Raw genomic sequence first — 21,028 nt, 5'->3', positions numbered from 1 at the left:
AAGGTCTGGTGCAATCCTCGAGCATCCCTTGAATCAGCAATGTAAAAGTATTCGACATTTATAGCGCTTCAAGTGACCCTAACGATCATAATACGAGGGCATACTAGTTAACGGTGTAAATTTCATGCATTCTTTGGTGGTGCTTTTATTTTGATGCTTTGGAAACTTTAGTAGCGGGTTTGTAGAACAATGTTGTACATTTCTGGTTGAGTTAAAGTCCAAAAAAGTATTGCAAGGTAATTCCAATGCTCTTGCGTGTAATTTGACCCTTGAAATGCAGTGAAAACTATAAAATTTATGAAAAACTCAGGAATTCGCATATTTAGCGAAGCTCAGGAGCATATGTTATCCATAAGAACAACTTCAATGAGCTCTAGGATCTCAAAATAATTAGTCCCACTGTATTTCCTGGGGCTTCATAAACTACCAGACTGAAAAACTCAAAGAAATCTGCAAGGGTCCGCCTTAACGAGATATGCGCAAAGTCTGACCTTAAATAACGCCAATTAAAGCACAAATATGTTCTTATTTTGTCTAAGAGATATCATAGATAACCAGAGACATTCGATAAAGCAATAAGAGTAAAATTTGTATTGCTTATTCCATAAATTTTACGGTAATCCTAATATTTCATTGGGTGTATGTATACTTTTTCCCTATTAATTTTTATAGAATTTACCGTTATTCCTATTATGGAATATATTTTTGTTGTATGTAATATTGTTTATTAAGGATATGAAATATAACTATGTGCTTGGATTTTCATAAAAATGCTTCCTTACCCTTAAAACTCGAGATTTATAGGGTGTAGACTTTTTTGGTTGACTGTATGTACAGTGAATCACAGCCAAAAGTATCCACTTCAGTTTCTTTCATTAAAACTGCGATTGCTACGAATTGGTTAATGATAGCGATTTCATTCGTTTTTATATTTTTACATTAGTGTCTTAACTTAAATATAATAAAATAAAATTAACGAAATTCAGGTAAATTTAAAAAAATTTAAATTTAAAAAATAAAAATGCTTAAACAACATCGATTTCTACTTCACAGTGCAAAGTATGCACTCTAAAAGTTTCATGAAACCAAAAAGATTTCTTAGGAGTTTAGCACTTGATATAACATCCTTTGTTATCCTTTACAGCTTTTAGCCTTTTTGGCAAAGATTTAACTAAGTTTTCGGGTCAAGATATCAGAATTTTTCCCCATTCTTCTTGCAATGCATATTTCAGGGTTCCTATACTTTAGTGGGTCGATGTTTTGCATTGCCACTAAACTTGAGTTGCGTTGTCAGTTGTCTGCGCGACTGAGATGAAATGTTGTACCATTAATGTCAACTCAACTGGGTGGTCGATAAACATGTTATCGATCAGTGTTTTTTCAAACTTGTGACCTCTGTTCGCCAAAAAAAACTATTTTAAAAATAATTTGAGCTTTGGATAACTCTTTTATGTATTCTGGACAATATTTTAATATTTTGGCTGAGTTTTCGAGCAAATTTGGAAAACAACCCAAGATTGGAATATAATCTGGTCATTGAATCTTCGGATCGTCAAGTTTTATTTGCTGTCCCAAAAAATGATAAGTTCGGTGGAATTATTTTTTGATGATGAAGAAAATGTGCAGACATTGCATCTATTAGAAGAAATTTGAGGGACAAGTCGAATCCATTGGAATTGCCATCTGCACTGTAGGTTATGTTCATGTGGAAAGATCTGTATAATCAGCAAATTATTTCAGGTTTAAGGCGCATTTTCGATTGCCAAAGGATGGCGTAGTTTACATTGTGGAAACGTTAATGGATATCTTCAAAGTAAGTTACAGATCAACAGCAATACCCCCACTATTAAAAGTGTGCGCAGCGTTGAGATTCTTTGCGGACGGAAGTTTCCAAAAGTTTCACCAAAAACCCGAACTCCTCGGGCTAAGTTTGGATTTTCACTCAGTTTATCAATTGATATTTCGAACTGTTGCTTTGTCGTTATTTAAACTAAAATTAATTAATGATGCAAAGAATCAATAATTGTTAACAAAATGTTTATTTTTCCTTCTATTTTACTTCTTGTTTCTTCAAAAATGTTCACTGCAACTGAAAATTGGTGGTTGCTGAACATGGCCCAATTATAGGTCCTCCGGCAAAATCAGATGATTTCGATTTGAGCAGTCAAAATTCATATTTGTCATTGGAATTCGCTGTGAGGTATTGAAATGTCGAACTGTATAGAAACAGGTAGATGTATCTCGAAAAAAGAAAACAAATAAACTTAATGTTGTACACGCAAAATGTCAACATTTGTTGTGTTTGTATGAGAATTTAATTTACAATAACTTATTTTAGCAGTTCAACTTCTATCAGCTGGTATTTTCTGTTTCGTCAAACAAAAATAACTACGGTAACAACTTTTTTTTCGGAAAATGTTTTGTATGTATCTACCTGAATTGACAGAAAAGAAATTCGCCTCAAAATTTTTTTCGCTTCTGTTTATGAATTATGACATTTAAAATCTTCGTTTTTCTTTGAATTCGCTTGATGGAGGACCTATTATTGGGCCATGGTTGCTGAAAAACAGCCGCTTCGTCAACTGAGATTCGCAACTTCAGTTGAGTGTTGCCATACGTGGATCAATTTTGACAACTGGCAACGCCACTCAACAATAATTGTTATCGATGATCGACCCCAAGATGTTCAGCCCAATCATGAATATTCTTGCAGTTCTCGCGGAATAGATTTTTCCGGTGTAGGAAATCGTGTCTTTATCCAAGGAATTAAGGATAAGATGTATTATTAAAACATTCTGAAGGGATAATTTGAAATTTAGGCGCTGAAAAATGGGATTTGAGACAACATTCCAATTTTATCAATATATGAGCCGAGCACAAATCACATATTTTTCCAAAATGGATGATATGTAACTGTCCAAAAGTGATTCAAACACCTCCCCGATCCCCGGATTTGAATCCTATAGATAATTTATGGAGTATTTTGGAGACAAATATAAAAAATCGTAACATCTAAAGTATAGGAACCCTGAAATATGCCTTGCAAGAAGAATGGGGAAAAATTCCGATATCTTGCTCCGAAAACTTAGTTAAATCTTGCCAAAAAGCTGTAAAGGATAACAAAGGATGTCATACCAAGTGCTAAACTCCTAAGAAATCCTTTTGGTTTGATGAAAATTTTAGAGTGCATACTTTTCACTGTGAGGTAGAAATCGATGTTGTTTAACCATTTTTATTTTTTTTTTATCTAAATTTACCTGAATTTCTTTTTTTTTTATTTTTGCCTTATTAAGGCGAAGGTCATTTTTAGTGATATTTAATTAATTAATTCTCTTTCGAGTTGAGCTTATTAGACCTATTCTATACATTGAAAAATTAGGAGACTACCGAAGTCCCACGCGTTCAACCATTACGCTAGGTTTCACGGGTGGTTAAGCCGATCTTCAGGCGTATTGAATGTTGTTTTTGTGGCAGACGAAGGCAAAGCTTGGGAACTAGTATATATGTATATCGCACTTCATTAAATAACTGCATATGCGAAATTATGTCAGTTAATTGAAACTCCAAACTTTTCCTATAGTCTTGCTTGGTAATCCCATTTTTCAATGTTCACAAATACTATGGTAAGTTTTATTCCTACGTCATTAGTAATTGTTCTCCTATATCAGAAGATTTTTGATCATCAATTATTGTCTACTAAAGTTTTGACAAGTTGATGGTGGCTCAGAACGCTAAGACGCCGGCAACCTTGACACTCAGTTGTCGGAGACCCAGGTTCGAATCCCAACCTGGCTCATGCTGAAATTATTTTTTACTTTTGCCTTATTAAGGCGAAGGTCATTTATAGTGATATTTAATTAATTATCTTTCGAGTTGAGCTTATTATACCTATTATATACATTGAAAAATTAGGAGTCTACCGAAGTCCCACGCATTCAACCATTACGCTTCGTTTCACGGGTGGTTAATTGAAACTCCAAACTTTTCCTATAGTCCTGCTTGGTAATCCCATTTTTCAATGTTCACAAATACTATGGTAAGTTTTATTCCTACGTCATTAGTAATTGTTCTCCTACATCAGAAGATTTTTGATCATCAATTATTGTCTACTAAAGTTTTGACAAGTTGATGGTGGCTCAGAACGCTAAGACACTCAGTTGTCGGAGACCCAGGTTCGAATCCCAGCCTGGCTCATGCTGAAATTATTTTTTTTATTTTTGCCTTATTAAGGCGAAAGTCATTTATAGTGAATTTCGTTAATTTTATTTTATTATATTTAAGTTAAGACACTAATGTAAAAATATAAAAACACGTCATGATTGATTGACATCAACACGCATAACAAAAATAAACCAAATTTGTTCTCCGATACAGAAATTGAAACACGAGCACTCATTTTTTTCGTTCGTTCTTTATTAACGTCGGCACATCAACAATTATACATTTACCATTTGTCCACAACGTGCGAGCGCAAAACATGTACAATTCTTTTCTCTCTGCTTATTTTTTTTCGAACGTTCCCACGCCTCACTTTCCCACCCCTGCAGACCGAGGGGGCGACCTCCCCTTTCGTGGGGGGCGTATACGAAGGAAATTCGAAAAGCAGCTACAGAATCTACTTCATCAGTCAGTTATATATTAAACCATACAAATTACTAGTTATTTAAAGATAAAATTATATTATTATTTATAACTTCAAACTCATGCAGAAGTCCACATTATAGTACATGGAATTAAAATCAGTACACATTTTGCTAAGTGGTTCACCCTTCGAATAATTGGTTCGGTGAAAATCTATCTAAGTATTGATAATATCTACTACATCTAAAAGGAACATTTATTCTAATAGACGATATTAAGAAATCAGACGGCACACTACCATTCAATACTTTTAAAACAAACATAGTATTCAACATAATACGTCGAATCGAATCGAATTAACTTTAGCCTGCTAGAGTATGAAGGCAATTCAAAATTGCTACTCCAATGTAAACCCCTCAATGAAAAAGTAGAAATTGCTTTTGCACTGATTCGATTTTATCGGAATAGATTGCATATTGCGGATCCCATACGACAAGGCCATATCCTAATATAGGTCTAACAAGGGATGTGAATAATTGCTTTGTTATATATGGATCAGAAAACTCTTTGGCCCATCTTTTTATAAATCCCAAGACTCCATAGGCTTTATTTACCATAGAAATTACATGATTATTAAAGTTTAATTTTGGATCCATCAAAAGGCCAAAATCAACAAATGATGCAATCCCACGGCAGCGGGTTCTCTGTACCGGATTGACCCGGGACCACACAACATCAGGGTTCCGGCCAGCGGCTGCCACCTCAGTGTACATGTGTTTGTATTTGTTTCGTTTTTCTTGGCTGGGAGCGGCATATCCCGGAATGTCTGATCCGGATTCTTTTGGTCCGTGCCGGGACGGAGGAAAACCCAGGACCAATATATTTGTGCTCGGTTTGTCACATCCGCATCTTCACCCATATCCAATCTTCGGTGAGATGCAATAGATGTCAGCAGTGGATGCATTTAATGGGTTGCTCTGGACTTGCCCACGCGAGGGACTATGTTGCTGCATGCTGCGCGAACACAGCCCCCAGTGAGTCGTCGTCAGATTACGAAACTCCCCCGCAGTCCCCCTAACAACAGCCGCACACGCAGCATTTAACACCAGCTGTTGTTGTTCCTATCCCAGAAAATGCATTGCAATGGGCTCCGAGGTAAGATCGATAAAATAGTGGACTTTATGAATCCGAAGAAGATCAAGGTCGCGGCGGAAAACCATGCTGTATAGGGGTAGCAGTCACGTGTGGAACTGCCGAGATACAGTTGCTGAACGTATACATCCCGCCGAGAAATAGCTGTATCTCAGATTATAAGCCTGACATTAGCCCGCTTTTGGAAGGTCATAATCGTCTGGTCCTGGGGGATCATGCGCATCATGAGATGTGGCATTCGGCCCTCGGAAACGACCAGAGGGGTATAGCGTTGGCTGAGCAGATTGATAGCTACGTTTTGCTCGGTCAATGAGGACGCCCCTACCAGAATTAGAGAAGATTGTCACAGTTCGCCAGACATAACCAACGTGTCACCTGGTCTGACAAATGACGTCACCTGGCAACCCGTCATTTCCCTTGGATCAGACCATCTCCCCATAATTGTCTCCATCAGCAGACCACCCGATTTCATCACCTCTGAACGCCGCACATTCGTCAATCATGGGAAAGCTGATTGGCCGAGTTTCAGAGAGTTCACCAATCACCGCATCAGAGAATTGCCCAATCCTTCTGATGTTCGGGTAGCGGAAAGGACGTTCCGAGACATCATCCATGCTGCAGCCGCTCGCAATATACCTGCTGGTCGAATACCAGAAGTAAGACCAAATTTCCCAGCAGAGGCAACGGGATTAGCAAATGAGGGTGATGAGCTTCGTCGAACCAACCCCGACGACCCTCGAGTCAGGGAGCTGACACTGGAAGTTAACAGGCTAGTCGGCGAACATAAGCGGAACAAGTGGTTAAATCATCTGAAGAGTTGCAACATTGGAGCCGGTATAAGTAAATTGTGGGCAACGGTTAAGTCACTCTCGAACCCCGGAAGAAGGGATGACAGGACCTCAGCCACGTTTGGCGACGTTACGTTGACTGACCCGAAGAGGTTTGCAAGTTACTTCAATCGACAGTTTGTCGAGCACCCCGAGAGTGACAGGGCGAAGAGAAGAGTGTTACGTCGCATTAGATCTCTTCCTGTCGAGGATGAACCGCCACAGTTTACAATCAGGGCTGCCAGATTATTTTTATGGAAAATCGTCAAAATGACGATTTTTAAAATTAAAATCGTCAAATATATTTTACAAAATCGTCAAAAAAATCGTCAAAAATTAAAATGGTAATATTAAGTTATATTTAAATATATTTTTAATTAAAATAAACATTAAATGGCTATTCGAGTTAGTAAACATATTTTTACTTCAAATCAGTATTAAATGATTAATTAAACGATTTTGTAAATAAATATATTAATCAATGTGTCAAACAATTTGTTTTGTTAAGTATACTCTACATTGAATCCTTATGAAAAGAATTTCGATACATATTTCGTCTTGTGAAGATTTACTTAGCTGAAACCACGTTTAATATTTGCTGGCGAATATGGAAATACCTATCATTATTTTCTTTAAAAATTTTGTTATTATAGGAAACACATATGAACCATCAACACGTTTCAAATCATATATTAAAATGCGAATTAAATCCGTTTCATTATTTTCAAACATTTCCTCAAAATCCAAAAGCTTTAGTTCACGAAATTCTGAATCCAATTTTTGCTTTTCCTTCTTGTTGACAAAATGTGAAAGTTCGTTAAGGATGTCGAAAAATTAATAAAACTATTTTCAAAATCAAATCTATTAAACTTTTAAAATTTCTGCACTAAGCTCAATATAACGCAGTTAATTGCCCAGAACAAAATCTACTATTGTTGAAATTTTGACTTTTGTTCCTTTATAAATTTACCAAAAAATAGGAGATTGTTGCACTTTCTGGAGCTGTGCATTTATATATTTTGCTTGTTTTCATTGAAATCAGTTTGGTTCTAGTTAAAAATTCCTTTGCATATGTACCCAAACATATCGTAACCATTGATGAAATCTGATACATAAAGCTAAAATACATGTTTTGGCAAAATTTCAAGCTTCTACGTTCAAAAATAACGATTATTGTGATTATTGTTTAACAATTAATTTTTAAAATCAACTAAGTTTTTACAAATTAAAATTTTACAACATTTTTTATTACTGCATTAGCAAAATATCCAAAAATCGTCATTTTTTTGGGTAAAAATCGTCAAATCGTCATTTATCAATTTTTGACCAAAAAATCGTCAAAATGACGATAAAGCGTCAAATCTGGCAGCCGTGTTTACAATGGATGATGTTGCGAATGCCATCATGAACGCTAAATCACCCAAAGCGTTGGGCCCTAACGGAATATCCATGGTAATGTTGAAACAACTGGATGAGCCGGGAGTGGAGTATCTCACTAAAGTTCTCAACCTGTCGCTAGCCACCCTTATTGTTCCCGAAGTCTGGAAAATGGGCAGGGTGGTCCCGCTACTGAAGCCAGGCAAGGATGCCAGCAAAGGTGAATCGTACAGGCCGATTTCGCTTTTGTCACCCGTAGCGAAGACCCTTGAGGCCTTAGTCCTCCCCAGCATTAGAAATAGCTATCAAGTTGCCGATCATCAGCATTGATTCCGTAAGCAGCACAGCACGACAACAGCGCTGCACGCCATCTCCACACATATTTGTCGAGGACTCAACCAGGAGCGGCCGTGTGATAGAACAGTGAAGGTGGCGCTTGACTTATCAAAAGCCTTTGATACTGTCAAGCACTCCACGCTGTTCGAGGACATCGAGCAGACAACCCTCCGGCCACGCGAGGAATATGCAGATATCCGCCATTAAATCGACGGCCACTCTGTTCACCACATGGACGGCGCAGTATAGAAGAGAGTTGAATATCAGGGTCGATGGTAGCAGAATTCCGACCACAAACTGCCTCAAAATTCTAGGGCTCACATTCGACACCACTTTCACGTCGTCCGCGCATGCCACAGCTATCTTCGATAAACTGAAATGTAGGAACAAGGTCCTCAAGTCCCTAGCCGGCAGCACTTGGGGTGCTGATAAAGAAACCTTGTTGACCACGTATAAAGCGATAGGTCGGTCTGTGGTAAGCTATGCGGCGCCAGTTTGGTCCCCGAATTTATGTGACTCGCAGTGGGATAAGATTCAAATTTGTCAGAACGCCGCCCTGAGAACAGCAACAGGGTGCATCCTCAAATCTACAGTGGACCATCTACATGAGGAGGCAAAGATTCTTCCAGTACGACAACATAATGAGATGCTATCGTTGGAGTACTTGCTCGGGTGTTACCGTAAGAACCATCCCAATCACCATTTGCTGGCCTTCGATACACCCGGGCATATCAAGAAGGATATTCATGCTCTAGAGACGACGGTCCAACTATATAGGAGAGAACCTCTAGATCAACAGGCAGGTTTGAACAGCATTTACACGGACACAGTTGCTAAGACCATAAGCAATTATTGTGTGAATGCAGTCATCGGAGCACATCCCCCATCTATCGCAGTTGAAGAGCGTCAGCTGCCACGACAAACCAGAGTAGTTTTGGCTCAATTACGCTCGGGATATTGCAGTCGCCTAAATTCCTATTGGGTGGGAATCGATCGCACCGTGCAAGACATCTGCCCAGTATGCGGCATGGGCCCGCACGATACTAAGCACCTATTCAACTGCCCCGCAAAGCCTACTCATCTGACTCCAGTGGATCTGTGGTAACATCCCATCGAATTAGCCAACTTCCTGGAACTGGAGATAGACCCAGAGCCAGATTGAACAGGAGAACGAACATACAAACATAATAACAAAACACTGTTACAACAACAACAACAACAAATGATTCTACAGATGATAAAACAAAGTTATTAATATTGAATTGCCTTATCAAATTTACAATTAATATTGCCAAAGCAGCACAAGAGAAAATAGAAAAAATCCCTTCAGAAAGAGAGAGATGAAAAAGAGTTCGTCAGACTAACCGGACAGAGTTCGGACCGAAGTCGGTCAGGCGCGTCTGCAAAAACATCCGACGTTGTGTATACTCCCAGTATACAACAACTACAACATAAGGAATAGTTAAAAATCATAACAAATCAGAAAAGAAAACAAAAGGGGTGAAAATCAAAGACAACAAATGAAAGAAACAAAAATCAAAGAAGAATAAAAAATATTTTTCCTTTAATTTTTTCTGGGTTTGCCGTTAGTTGAGCAGCTCTTCAGACTGTGGGATGGCTTCTCTGTCCTGGATCTCCTGGTTTTTCAAATGCAAACGTTTTTTTGCGCTGCCTTTGAAGTTATAAGTTTGGCTTTGAACGCTAACACGCCGTGACAAAATTTTTTCCCATATGTTTTCAAGGACGCGGGTTCAAATCCAAGCCGGGCTCAGCCTATTTTTTATTTTTTTAAATTTTGCCAGTTAGGGCGAAGATCATTTTTAATGATTTTTATTATGATTGGTGTCGCTGTTAGTTGAGCAGCTCTGCAGACGTATCGACTGTGGGATGGCTTGCAAATGCAAATGAGTTAGTTGAGCAGCTCTTCAGGCGCATCAAATGTGGGATGGCTTCTATGTCCTAGATCTTTTGGTTTTTCAAATGCAAATGTGTTTTTATACATCCACGGATATTTGGCCGTTAAATTGTATTTCTTCATGACAAACGTTTTTTTGCCCTGCCTTTGTAGTTATGAGTTTGGCTTTGAACGCTAACACGCCGTGACAACATTTTTTTCCCATATGTTTTCAAGGACGAGGGTTCAAATCCCAGCCGGTCTCAGCCTATTTTTTATTTATTTTTTTTAAATTTTGCCTGTTAGGGCGAAGATCATTTTTAACGATTTTTATTAATTTTCTCCTTTAGAGTTAAACTTGATGATCGAAAATTTGTTGCAAGTGAAAAAGGTAAGCCAAGGACTCGAACCCACACAGTCACCAAATTACGTGACCTGGTTTCGCTGTTAGTTGAGCAGCTCTTCAGACGTATCGACTGTGGGATGGCTTCTCTGTCCTAAATCTTTTGGTTTTTCAAATGCAAATGTGTTTTTATACATCCACGGATATTTGGCCGTTAAATTGTATTTCTTCATGACAAACGTTTTTTTGCCCTGCCTTTGTAGTTATGAGTTTGGCTTTGAACGCTAACACGCCGTGACAACATTTTTTTCCCATATGTTTTCAAGGACGAGGGTTCAAATCCCAGCCGGTCTCAGCCTATTTTTTATTTATTTTTTTTAAATTTTGCCTGTTAGGGCGAAGATCATTTTTAACGATTTTTATTAATTTTCTCCTTTAGAGTTAAACTTGATGATCGAAAATTTGTTGCAAGTGAAAAAGGTAAGCCAAGGACTCGAACCCACACAGTCACCAAATTACGTGACCTGGTTTCGCTGTTAGTTGAGCAGCTCTTCAGACGTATCGACTGTGGGATGGCTTCTCTGTCCTAAATCTTTTGGTTTTTCAAATGCAAATGTGTTTTTATACATCCACGGATATTTGGCCGTTAAATTGTATTTCTTCATGACAAACATTTTTTTGCGCTGCCTTTGAAGTTATGAGTTTGGCTTTGAACGCTAACACGCCGTGACAAAATTTTTTCCGCATATGTTTTCAAGGACGCGGGTTCAAATCCCAGCCGGGCTAAGCCTATTTTTTATTTTTTGAAATTTTGCTTGTTAGGGCGAAGATAATTTTTAATGATTTTTATTAATTTTCTCGTTTAGAGTTAAGCTTGATGATCGAAAAATTGTTGCAAGTGAGAAAGGTAAGCCAAGGACTCGAACCCACACAGTCACCAAATTACGTGACCTGGTTTCGCTGTTAGTTGAGCAGCTCTTCAGACGTATCGACGTATTGTCAATCGCTTAACGGTAATCTGAGATTCGCAGGGAAGATTAATTCAATCGCGAAAGAGCGCAACAAATGTAACTGTGTCCGGGAAGCGAATCCCGAGGATGAATCGCAGAATAATCATATGGAAGATCTTCAGAAGATCAAAATATAAAGAAAAATTAAAAAAGAATAGGACAAATGAAATTTCTTTTTCAGTCTTTGGGTTTTGCTTTTTGTTTCTTCCATTTGTTTTCGTTGAGTTTTCCCTTTTGTTTTCTTTCTGCTTTGTTATGGTTTTTAATTATTCCTTTTTGTTGTGGTTATTACCCAGCGAAAAAGATTGTAAGTGGTGCAATTGGAGTTATGATTTCACAACATCATTCGATGTAGTCCAACAGAGTTATGAAAAAATGCACTCCATTCGATACATTTTATAAGCAGTTGCTTTAAAGATCCCTACACAAAAAACCAGTTGGATGATCCCTATTCAGCGTTAGCATATTTTTCTAAACACAACAAAAAAAATCTTTTTAAATTTCTAAGAATTTGTTATAAAATAAAGGAATACAAGCTAAACACGAACATTTTTGCGGCAATTCACGAGACGGAAATTCTTAATGGAGTGGAATTGGAGTCCATGTCGAAAGCTGTACTGGTGATGGGAAGGCAACATAAAACCCTTTTGGATGATGAAGCAAATTAAGTTGAGGTTGTATAAAATGCAGAGTAGGAGGAAGTAGATTCAGTTGTGAATAAATTTAATGACGAATTTTTATAATTTGTTCTAATGTAATAAAGTTCTTCATATTCTTGTTTTAAACAAATAAAAAATGAATTTTATTTATTCTGGGATATTCGCAATTCCTTGCATTTTTAAATTGATTAAAAACACAATCCGAAGAGTGCCTTTAAATTCAATCCAAAACACTACATCAAAAGCTGTGATTTGGTTCGAAAACGGAGTGCAAAATGGAGTCCATCCTAGCAGCGCGCTCTCTTGTAAAATTCATAAGTGAATTCATAGAAAAAGATGTACTCCAACGGTACTTGTACTGTACACTTGTAGTGATTCAAGTGCATCCGCGGACGCAAACTTTTTGCTGGGTAGTTATAGGTACTGTACTCAGTACTGTTTCCTCACTCACTTTGTCGTCTTTTTCAGTAAACTTTGAAAAACCTGGACATGTGTTGTGTTTGTCAATACTCATCATATTATACGTGTCATTTATATCAAAGTTCCGTAGAAAGTGTATATGAGAATTATATACCACCAAATCAAAAATGTCAGTAACAATATTTTGCTCTTTCAGAAGAGTATTCTGTTATTCTCTAGAACGATCGTTTTACAAATCTAGGAAAAAATTTAGACTATCGTCAAACGATCGCCGTTGCAAATCACTGATGATTAATCTGATCAAACTATCTTCCAAAAATTCAGAAAAAGTTGGCAGGGTATTGTTGGGATGGTGATGATGGGTGTGTATAGGCGAAAAAATTGATGGAGAAATGTTGGTTTGAAGGTTCGCGGTTATTGCATTGTACCCTGAAAACATTTTCTATCGCGTAAGAATAATTCGCGATTCTCCTGGAAGATCAATTAGTCGCAGAAGAGCTCGCCTAAAAATCTTCGGCGAATTACCAAACTAAATTGTTTATGTAATGCGAATCGAGATTACGATTTTAAATATATTCTTCCTTTTTAAGTTTTTAATGGCTGGGGGCCATAACATACATGTTTGCTCATTTTTATATTTTTTTCTTAAATGTTATATTTATTTTCCTTTCTTCTACGTTTGCGTTCATTCTGCTCGGGTTTAGGGTGAATTTTAGATATGGCGTTTTTTATTGGTTTCTGATTTTACTTCCCCTCTGCTTTTCTATTCAGTCGAATAGTTTTTCACAGTGGGATAGTGATTTGTGGGAATCTACATTCCAATTGCAGGCATTGAATTTTAGTTTGTAGACTATTTTTAATACTATTGTTACCCTGCTTTTAAGTTTGTTGCTGTACTGAATTAGTATCCATAGGTTATTGTATTAAGATAATATAAGTTTTTTTTGCCATATTGGCTTTTTTATATTATATTGAAGTAAATAAATTAAATATAAAGAAAAAATTAAAGGAAATTTATTTTTCATTCTTCTTTGTTTTTTGTTTCTTTCATTTGTTGTCTTCGATTTTTACCCCTTTTGTTTTCTTTTCTGTTTTGTTATAATTTTACCTTAATGTTGTAGTTGTTGTATACTGGTTCTCATTCACTTTCTTCATTTCACTTGGCAAAATCCGCACATGTGTTGTGTTTGTCAATACTCATAAATGGTCTGTTCCAGAACTGCAAGAATATACTAATTTCTACAATTTTTTTCGATAATATAAAAGAACAGACCAAATATTATACGTACCATTTATATCAAAGTTATGTAGAATGTGTATATGAGAATTATATGGAACCAAATCAAAAATTTAATAACAATCGCATGATAAGGGTTCGGAAGAATAACATATTATTCGCATCCACTACCAACAGCGAAACATAATACAAATTGGCGGAAAGGCGCCGAAATTGCGTTTCGAAAAATAAAAGAAATAAAACACGAACGTTTTAGTTTTCAAATAATATAAAAGCAGAAGCTTTATTGAGTAAATAAATTATAAAATTAATTAAAGGGAAAAGTAGCAAGGCGAACAGATTACCTGTGTTACGGATCGCGATCGAAAACGAAGTGTCAATAATAATGCACAAAGGTCGCGTAGGCGCTAAAACAACACTCGTTAGAAAACTCCTAGATGACAGATCAATGTTGTAACAAAAAGGGAGTAGGCCGTTTTCTAACAAGTATGCAAATGAAACACAATGAAAATAGTGCGAAAAGCGAGCATTTCCAAACAATGCAAATTTAACTGAAATATATTAATTCTTATTTAAACTTTGGCGCCGACCTTGCAACATTACACTGTGCTACAGTGAAAAAGGGGTTCTAATGCATAAATTCGGTTTTGTGGGAGTCCACAGAAGACGAAAATACCTTTGGTTTCTTTGGGTCACTTCGGTTTTTCATGTTATAACGGTAAATGTAGTGAAAAATGGGCTTTCTTGGATTTTCAATTTTAAACGGACATTACTTCTTCTTTCCACAACCGATTTGCACACACTGCTATTCATTGTAAAGGGGAGAGTAATGCCTTTCGAACAAGCCATAGATTTTAAAAATCGGTTAACAAATGGCTAAGTAATAGTGGTTTAAGTGTGACAAAAACGCATTAAAAACAGTAAAATGTTTTTCCTTGTGCTCTAGGCTGCGTAAACGACACCTAACGGTACAATTATTTACTGCTAACAAGTAGGAAATTTAGTTGGCTTTCCAAAATGGCAAAAACCAACAAAAGCGAAAATAATACTTTGAACTGACTATGAATCAACAAACGAGGATTATCATAAGTCGATTTCAAAGCATTCCAAGCAAGACTAAAGCTACGGTGAGTCAAAGGGAATTTAGAAACAATTTCACGAGCTTCCCCTTTAGTTTTTTGCGTCAAATGACAAAGACGCTCAATATCCGACAATCTAGAATTTGTAATATAAACCGTGCTAAACAAGTCTCTAAAAGTAGGCCACGAGAGAAAATCGCCTTCGAAAACGGGAATATCGCATGGAGGCAAAGCTATATTATGGACAATGTCTAAATTTGGCGGGTCAATATCAAAATTCGAGCTATCCCTAGAATTCCCAATACTCGAACAGTGTGAGTAGACGAATTCGTGTTATTTAAACCGGGATCGTTTCTCGAGGCTTCCCTTGGAGTGGCAGACAAACTCTGCTCATCCTTAGAAATATTGGAAGGATCCTGGTTTAACGAAACCACTGAACTGCTGTAAGAGCTCAAGGAAGATTTTCGAGACCGCCGAAATTTATTTAAATATTTATTAATAATAGCCTGACATTCCATAAAAAGTTCATATACAACCGCGTATTTTCCCTCGACAACACCAACGTCTTCCGCAGTTGTATCCTCAGCCAATTTCAGATACTCTAAACAGTTATCAAAGGAACTTTCCACCTTGGACCAATTTTTAACCAACTCGGTACTTTTTACTTCTAAGATAAAGAAGTCTAAGCCTTCTTCCTTCGCGCCTTTAATTTTAACACAAAATACTTCAAAATTCAGGGTTTCGGAGTCGGAGTCGAGCAATTTTGCTGGAGGCGAAGTCGGAGTCTGAGTCGAAAAAAATAACTCGACTCCCACTCCGGGCAAAATTTTTATAGAAGTATAACATAAAATTTGGAACAAGAACATTTTTTTAAAAATCATTTTTTATTTTAAAAGAAATGTATAAGAAAACATATATGCAAACGGTATATAATACTAAGTTAAGGGACGATTCACAGGATATTTACTATCCTCTGAAGGGTAGTCTATTCATCCCTATTTTGTTGATCCAATTGATTCTTTAAATTTGATTAAATTAAATTCTTTAAAAAAAAATAATGCTCTATGACAATCGAATTAAGATTAGACCTGTAACCTCGTTCGTCAGAAGTCTTACTGCTCTTCTCGCAAAGGTCTATTGGTATTCTCATCCAGTTTTTTATGAGAAGTCATCCTTGTCTTCTATTAAAGACAGTGTGGTCTCTATGGGAAATCTTACTGAATACCCTGTGGCACAAAATGGAATTCAAGATCTAGGGGTGGAAAAAATTCCTTTTCGGAATGAAAGCCCCAATTGAGAACCACAAAGGATCCCATAGCTGAAATTTCTGAAAGTCCTAATTGAGAACCCCAAAGGATCCCATAGCTGAAATTTCTGACTTATGACATAATGATTTTTTTCATTGACATTGTTTCATCATTTTTAGATGACATGTTTTCAGTGAGGAACCTTTCTTTCTATATACTCCATGAGGGCTTTAGATGTAGACATTCAAATAACCGAATCTGACCACCAGGAATAGATATATGTAGTTCATGTGTATCCGAGTTTTCTACACAATCACATACGAAATTCAATGAAATATATAATTATAGTTGTCATGAGAAAGGATCGGGTAAAAGTGATAAAGAAGTGAAAACATGGCAATATCGATTTCTTGTCCTAGTGGACCGACCTTACATAAAATTTTCCTAGCAACATTTTTGTAGAATATTTTCATGCACGAAATCTCATCGTGTGCTAATTTTTAAGTTCCCGTAAACTTCCATCTGCCTACGTGCTGGGTAGAATACACACTATATCTCAAATTTTCCACACCAATGTTCAAAATGTGTATAAATTTCAGAAAAAAGTAGAATGTATAAATATCATAGAATAGGTAGTAAAATTTTTAAGTCGATCGGAACAATATTGCCTTAGTGTGAGCGTTGGATTGAACAATTTATTTTATTTTGTTTGCAGCATAAACTGTGTTTTTCTCGAAATCGGCCACAAAAATATATGACTATTGGTTTATTAGTTTTCGAGCTAAAGTTGGCACCCCACAATGCTTCTTAATATTTTTCTCTTTCAGATGAATAAAACAAAACTGTCAAAAAGTTACGTAGTTTTCTCGGAAAAAAATCAAGAAAAGTGGCTGTTATTGAGCTTTACAACTGGGGTCTCCTTTTGAGGCTAAGCACACTAAAATGTTGGCTTACATCCTGTTTGAAACTTGGTCATGAATTGCCTAAAATTGTTCTGCATGTAGACCTTATGATTTGTATTGCTCCTTCATTTTCACTTATTTTGAAAGCTTAACGATTTTCTCACGCGGAAGAATTCCGTCCAGAATATACTCGTGCAAAAAAGGAAAACCGACAAAAACGTTCTAACTTTGCTATTTATACCCTACACCACTATGTGGGGAGGGTATTATTATACCCTACACCACTATGTGGGGAGGGTATTATTATACCCTACACCACTATGTGGGGAGGGTATTATAAGTTGGTTTTGTGCAAAAAGTTTGTAACGCATCGAAATAATGGTCGTAGACCCATACTTATAAATACCAAAACGAATGTCTCGACGAGCTGAGCCGATCTGGCTATGTGTGTCCGTCCGTCAGTCCGTCCGTCTGTCCATCTAAACCTTGTAATCACGCTAAAGGTCGCAATTTTGATCGGATCATCACCAAATTTTGGGTGTGTATGAGGGTCCCGGAGGGGAAGAAGCCTATTGATTTTGATGATGGTCTGATAATATTCAGGGGTCGGAATGGGCAAAAAACTTATGTGGATAACGTTTTTTCCAAAGCGAATATCTCAGCTTCTGTATGGGGTATACCAAAATACCTGACAATGAAAGTAGAAAATATCACTTTTCTATTGATGTAAAATAAGTTCTCGTAGGTGATCAAACAACGAAGATACCACAATAGTCGCAAATAAAACTCAAATTTTCATTTTTGCGATTTTAATTATAATCACGAATTTCACAGCTTTGGTTGGGGACTTTCCAAAAGCAAAGCCTTACTATGAAAGTAGAAGATTCCATCTTTACAATGATGCAAACTAGGTCGGCATAGGTGACCAAATAACGGAGATATCGCAATAGTCGGTAAAACATCCCATTTAGCCATTTTTTGGAAATCACGCTACAGGTCGCAATTTTGATCGGATCGTCACGAAATTTTTAGGGTTAATGATGGTCACACAGAGGAAGAAACCTATTGATTTTGGTGATGGTCGGATAATATATAAGGGTCGGAATGGGCAAAAAACTTTTTTGGATAAAAAGACAACGTTTTTTTCCAAACGAATATCTCAGCACCTAAAAGGGGTATACAAAAAGCAAAACCTGGCGATAAAAGTAGAAAATATAACCTTTACAACGATGTAACGAAGGTTGTCGTAGGTGGTCAAACAACGAAGATATCGCAATAGTAGCTATTAGAACCCAACTTTTCATTTCTGCGATTTTAATAATAATGACAAATATCATAGCTTTGCTTGGGGACCTTCCAAAAGCAAAGTCTGACTATGAAAGTAGAAAATCCCATCTTTACAATGATGGAAAGTAGGTTGGCGTAGGTGGCCAAATAAGGAAGATATTGTAATAGTCGGTAATACATCCCATTTTTCTATTTTTTTTTTTTGTAATCACGCTACAGGTCGCAATTTTGATCGGAGCGTCACGAAATTTCGAGGGTTAATGGAGGTCTCACAGAGGAAGAAGCCTATTGATTTTGGTGATGGTCGGATAATATTTAGGGGTCGGAATGAGCGAATTTACTCTCGGAGTCGACCCGGAATCGGAGCCGGAGTCGTGAAAAGAACTCGTCTGGAGTCGGAGTCGAGCCAAAAATACCTCGACTCCGAAACCCTGTCAAAATTATCCGAAACTCGGGTAAAATCATTGAGAGGAGTGATAGGCATCTTGCAAAGATTTTCTTTAAAACCGCACGAAAACTTCAAAAATTACGAAAAAACCAAGCATATCAAGCAGAAAATGCGACATAAGAACGATAAATGCGAAGAATTCCAACTCAAATAATCGAATAAAGTTTAAATTCTTGCAAAAGATCAAATTTCTTTCCAAATCCAACAAGAATTTCCAAGATTTTTCACAAAAAAATCAAAATAGCAAAATTTACGAAAAATTAAGAAAAATCAACAAAAATCGCCTTAGTTATTCAATTATAAACGAAAAACTAACTTTTCCCTTTAATAATTTCGAAAAATGTTCCAAAAAAGACTATCAAATATCACCAAAAAGCAAAAAATCAAAAAATATTTCGAAAAATAATATATAAATATATAATATTTATGTTAAAATGTGCAATAGACTTAAATATTGTTTACGACACCAAAAATTATTAAAAACGGCAAAAAATTACTATTTTTATGTCCAATTACAATAAAATAATAATTTTTTCCAACCCGATTAATATTATCGTAAATGCGGACTGTAGGGTGCACGATAATCGAAAATGTCCAAAAATTTATTTACCGCCCATACCATTGCTATCGCAAACGATTCGTTTTCGAGTGTTTTTCGATAGTTTTGCGGATATTTTGTTCGAAAACGACACACGAGAACGAATTGAAAACGATTCATTCGTCGCTCAGTTTGTGGCAGGAAAACCTTCGAATTCGAATATCGTTAATAATATTATTAGCGAATGAAAGATGATAGTTTTTACGATAGTCTCGAAAAAGCATTTTTGGCGGACATGACATGTTTAACTTTACCTGACATCTCTTGATAGTTCTGTTATCCCCCCATACCAAGTGCGGATATTATTCGAATGTCCGGCACAACTTTCGAAAACGATATCACTGTCGAAGGATTGGCAAATGTTTTTCGGGTGTACACAAGCACGCTGTTCTTTTGTTCGTCAAAAGTTTAAAAACGATATCATTTTCGAACATTTTGCGAATGTTTTTTCTTCACAAGAAAAATTGTTTCGAGAAACATTTTTTACTTCGGAAATTTTTTACGTTTTAAAAAATAATTTTATGTAGTTCGTGAAAAATTCCCATTTGCTTTTTTCAAATATTTTCGATATAAATGCTACTTATAATATTAACAAGAAGTGATGATAAACACAACATATAGCTTGGTTACAAATACAAGACAACAATGTTTATAAACTGTTACACGCATTGAATCGCAAACATTACAAAGAAGAAAAGGTACATAACAGAAAAATCAAGAGACGTCAGATAAAGTTAAACATGTCATAAAATCGAAACTCCGCCAAAAATGCTTTTTGGTACTATCGTAAAAACTATCATCTTTCATTCGCTAATAATATTATTAACGACATTCGAATTCGAAGGTTTTCCTGCCATAAACTGAGCGACGAATGAATCGTTTTTAATTCGTTCTCGAGTGTCGTTTTCGAACAAAATATCCGCAAAACTATCGAAAAACATTCGAAAACGGATCGTTTGCGATAGCAATGGTATGGGGGGATGTACCTTTTTCTTCTTTGTAATGTTTGCGATTCAATGTGTGTAACAGTTTATAAACATTGTTGTCTTGTATTTGTATCCCAGCCATATGTTGGGGTTATCATCACTTCTTGTTTATATTAAACCTAGCATTTATATCGAAAATATTTGAAAAAAAGTAAATGGGAATTTTATACGAACAACATAAAATTATTTTTTAAAGTTGGACTGCAGAATTTTACATCTTTGTGTTTATTTCAGCTTTAGTCCATATTTTGTTGTAATTCAATTGTTTGAATAACAACAAAATATTTTAAAGTGCATATGAAATTGATTAGTTGCGGGCGAAGGGTAGGGTAGTCATATCCACTTTAAAATATTTTGTTGTTATTCAAACAATTGAATTACAACAAAATATGGACTAAAGCTGAAATAAACACAAAGATGTAAAATTCTGCAGTCCAACAATAAAAAACGCCAACAACAATAATAGGCATCAGCACGGCCTTGTTGACCAATGCGTAATGCAAAAACAACTTTCTTGTTGTTTTTACCCCCGCTTATTGAAGCAACACTCCTATGTTCGTATTCTTTGCGAAGCAAAGACGACATAAAAACAGTGGTGGATATGAAATTCTTTAGTTCGACTCAAATTGTAGGGTAAACAGCTTT

The 21,028-nt window shown here is 36.4% G+C and overlaps 2 protein-coding genes across 4 annotated transcripts in view; both read left to right on the top strand.

Moving 5' to 3' along the window:
• LOC141405256 (uncharacterized) overlaps window positions 1–19,048 on the top strand; it is a 105,075-nt gene extending 86,027 nt beyond the window's left edge. The window contains exons 1-2 of one of the 2 annotated variants that reach the window (XM_073989369.1): window positions 1,618–8,210; window positions 8,329–19,048. In XM_073989369.1, coding sequence (XP_073845470.1) covers window positions 8,461–9,378 — 918 coding nt within the window. In that variant the 5' untranslated portion in view covers window positions 1,618–8,210; window positions 8,329–8,460 and the 3' untranslated portion in view covers window positions 9,379–19,048. Of the gene's footprint in view, window positions 1–1,617 lie in introns of those variants that run through there. The other variant, XM_073989368.1, reaches the window with a different exon arrangement.
• Window positions 1–21,028, top strand: part of hfp (Poly(U)-binding-splicing factor hfp) — a 278,153-nt gene that overhangs the window by 89,511 nt on the left and 167,614 nt on the right. The window lies entirely within an intron of this gene.

The sequence above is a fragment of the Musca autumnalis genome, unplaced genomic scaffold (genome assembly GCF_047663935.1).
Source record: "Musca autumnalis isolate F117 unplaced genomic scaffold, ASM4766393v1 scaffold_5, whole genome shotgun sequence".
Taxonomy (NCBI): domain Eukaryota; kingdom Metazoa; phylum Arthropoda; class Insecta; order Diptera; family Muscidae; genus Musca; species Musca autumnalis.
The sequence above is the reverse complement of the archived record's forward strand: the minus strand, read 5'-3'. Positions and strand labels throughout refer to the sequence as shown.